Source organism: Tarenaya hassleriana, unplaced genomic scaffold (assembly GCF_000463585.1).
Source record: "Tarenaya hassleriana unplaced genomic scaffold, ASM46358v1 Cleome833, whole genome shotgun sequence".
NCBI lineage: Eukaryota > Viridiplantae > Streptophyta > Magnoliopsida > Brassicales > Cleomaceae > Tarenaya > Tarenaya hassleriana.
Genome location: NW_010970769.1, coordinates 9,030 through 11,498, shown reverse-complemented (window position 1 = coordinate 11,498; position 2,469 = coordinate 9,030). Strand labels below are relative to the sequence as shown.

At 40.6% G+C, this 2,469-nt stretch overlaps 1 protein-coding gene across 1 annotated transcript in view; it reads left to right on the top strand.

Moving 5' to 3' along the window:
- The first annotated feature begins 1,048 nt into the window (after nt 1–1,048).
- Nucleotides 1,049–2,469, top strand: part of LOC104803358 — a 1,912-nt gene continuing 491 nt past the window's right edge. The window contains 1 exon segment of the mRNA XM_010527289.1: nt 1,049–2,469. This exon segment is cut by the window's right edge and continues 18 nt beyond it. Within this exon segment, the coding sequence (XP_010525591.1) occupies nt 1,165–2,469 (1,305 nt within the window). The 5' untranslated portion in view covers nt 1,049–1,164.

The following is a 2,469-nucleotide window of genomic DNA, read 5'->3' as shown; positions in this document are numbered from 1 at the left end:
TTCGTCAATCAACACAAAATTTCCCGAAGAAGAACACTTCTGATGCATTTGGGAGAGCTTCTGGTTTCACTTATTTCTAGTAATCAAATCACACACAAACATGGCACGCCACGGGGTCCTCGGACCAGCTCATCTAGTTTTCTGCCACGTGTCAAAGGCATTAGGATAAGGATCGAGGACAAAAAGCCCACGTGGGATTACGCTTAATGAATTGGATTAGGGCTTACTATTTTAACTCTTGGTTCTTATCTACACACAATCATTCAGCGCCCCTTAATTGGAAGGTTAGTCAGTCCAAAATATCTCAACGCGCCGAGTTTTGGATTGTATTGCTGAGCCTTTTAAAAAAAATAATCATAACGAACATTCTTTAAAAAAAGACAAAACAGAGACAAATTATTAGTTTCATTGGAAAGAATGGAATTATTACATATGATTCTTTTAAATTGATATATATATATATATATATATATTATCCCATTTATTATTTATCTTTAAAAATGTGTTCTCAACTTCTCATGACAAATAAGATGGTAGGGGAAGAGAAAAGAAAAAAGGGAAGACCAAAACTTCTCGTGATTTATATATATATATATTAATATCAACCCACTTAACTTCAGATCATTTGGGCCTAATATTCTTATAATAAGGATTTGGGCTGAATCTTCAGGCCCAACATTGAACAATATACAAAGGTATAGAAAATGAGAATTCATGAGGGTAAATTTAGAATAATTTCTATTGTTGTTCATGAAACAAGAAACAAAAAATATATATTTTTTATGCAATTACTAAACATACTAAATTAAATCAAATCGATCTAAACGGACTTAACCGAAGCTCTTGAAAACGGTCGTGGTTGCACTCGATGAGGTTATAATTCAACATATCGTAGATTCAAATTACGTGGAAAATATAAATCATGTAAAGATATAATATCAGACATCATTAACCTCATAAAGGATTAAATAGCCGTTGCGGTTACAACATGTGGGGGACAAAAAAGCCCAAGTGAGGTTAAAAAAAAAGAAAGAAAGAGAAAAGAACCCGGTGTTGCAAAATCCGACCGTTACAAAGCCCTGTAATTTAAATCTACAAGAAATGATCAAGATCGGAAAACACAAAGCCAGAAACTTTCGAATTTAGTTGATCCACAAAATCAGAATGAGAGGAGCAGCGGAGGAGGAGGAGCTCTTGCAAAGCCTCAGATCGAAAGCGACCGAGCTTCTTCTCCGGGAAGAGTGGCAAGAATCTGTACAAGTGTACACCCAGATCATCGATCTCTGTCGGAACCAGATATCTTGGAAGTGTCGACCCGACCCGGATCCGGATTCAGTCGCGAAGCTCCGGAAATCTCTCTGCTTGGCCCTCTGCAACCGGGCCGAGGCGAGGACGAGGCTCCGTGATTTCTCCGAGGCTATTGGCGATTGCGATCAAGCGCTAGAGATTGAAAGAACCCATTTCAAGACTCTTCTTTGTAAAGGTAAGATTTTGCTCAGCTTGAGCAAGTATTCGTCGGCCTTGGATTACTTTCAAAAGGCTCTGCTCGACCCTCAATCGGGCGATAACTTGGAAACTGTTAATGGGTATCTGGAGAAATGTAAGATGCTCGAGTTACGGGCAAAGACGGGAGCTTTCGATCTGTCGGATTGGATCTTAAGTGGGTTTCGTGGGAAATCACCGGAACTTGCTGAGTTTATTGGGTCAGTTGAGATTAGGAAATCTGAGATTAGCGGTCGTGGATTGTTTGCAGTGAAGAATTTTTGCCCAGGAACATTGATCTTTGTCACAAAAGCTGTTGCAACAGAGAGAGCGATCTTAGGAGTTGGAGATTCAAGCGAAAAAGCTCAATTGGTTATGTGGAAGAATTTTGTGGACGAGGTTACTCAATCAATGACAAGATGTGAGAGAACCCATCGGTTGGTGTCAACACTGTCCACCGGACAAGAAGAGGAGAATCTGGAAATCCCAGACATATCTCTCTTCAGGCCTGAAGGGTATGAAAGTGACTATGCCACGAAAGTGAAAGTGGATATGGAAAGGCTCATGAGCATCCTGGACGTGAATTCTCTGGTGGAAGATGCTGTCTCAGCCGAAGTCATGGGGAAGAACAAGGATTACTATGGAATAGGGCTATGGATTCTTGCATCATTCATCAACCATTCCTGTGTTCCTAACTCAAGGCTCTTGCACGTGGGAGATTACGTCATGGTCCATGCCTCAAGAGACATCAAAATCGGAGAAGAGATCACATTTGCTTACTTTGATGTGCTTTCTCCACTCGACAAGCGAAAAGAGATGTCGGGTTCATGGGGATTCTGCTGTAAATGCGCTAGATGCAAGTTCGAGAGTTGCTTCGACGTTTCAAATAAAAAACTGAGAGATGTCGAAACGGGTCTTGAGAGAGGGATAGAAGCTGGGAATGTGGTTTATATGCTGGAAGAAGGGATGAAGCGATGGATGGTGAAA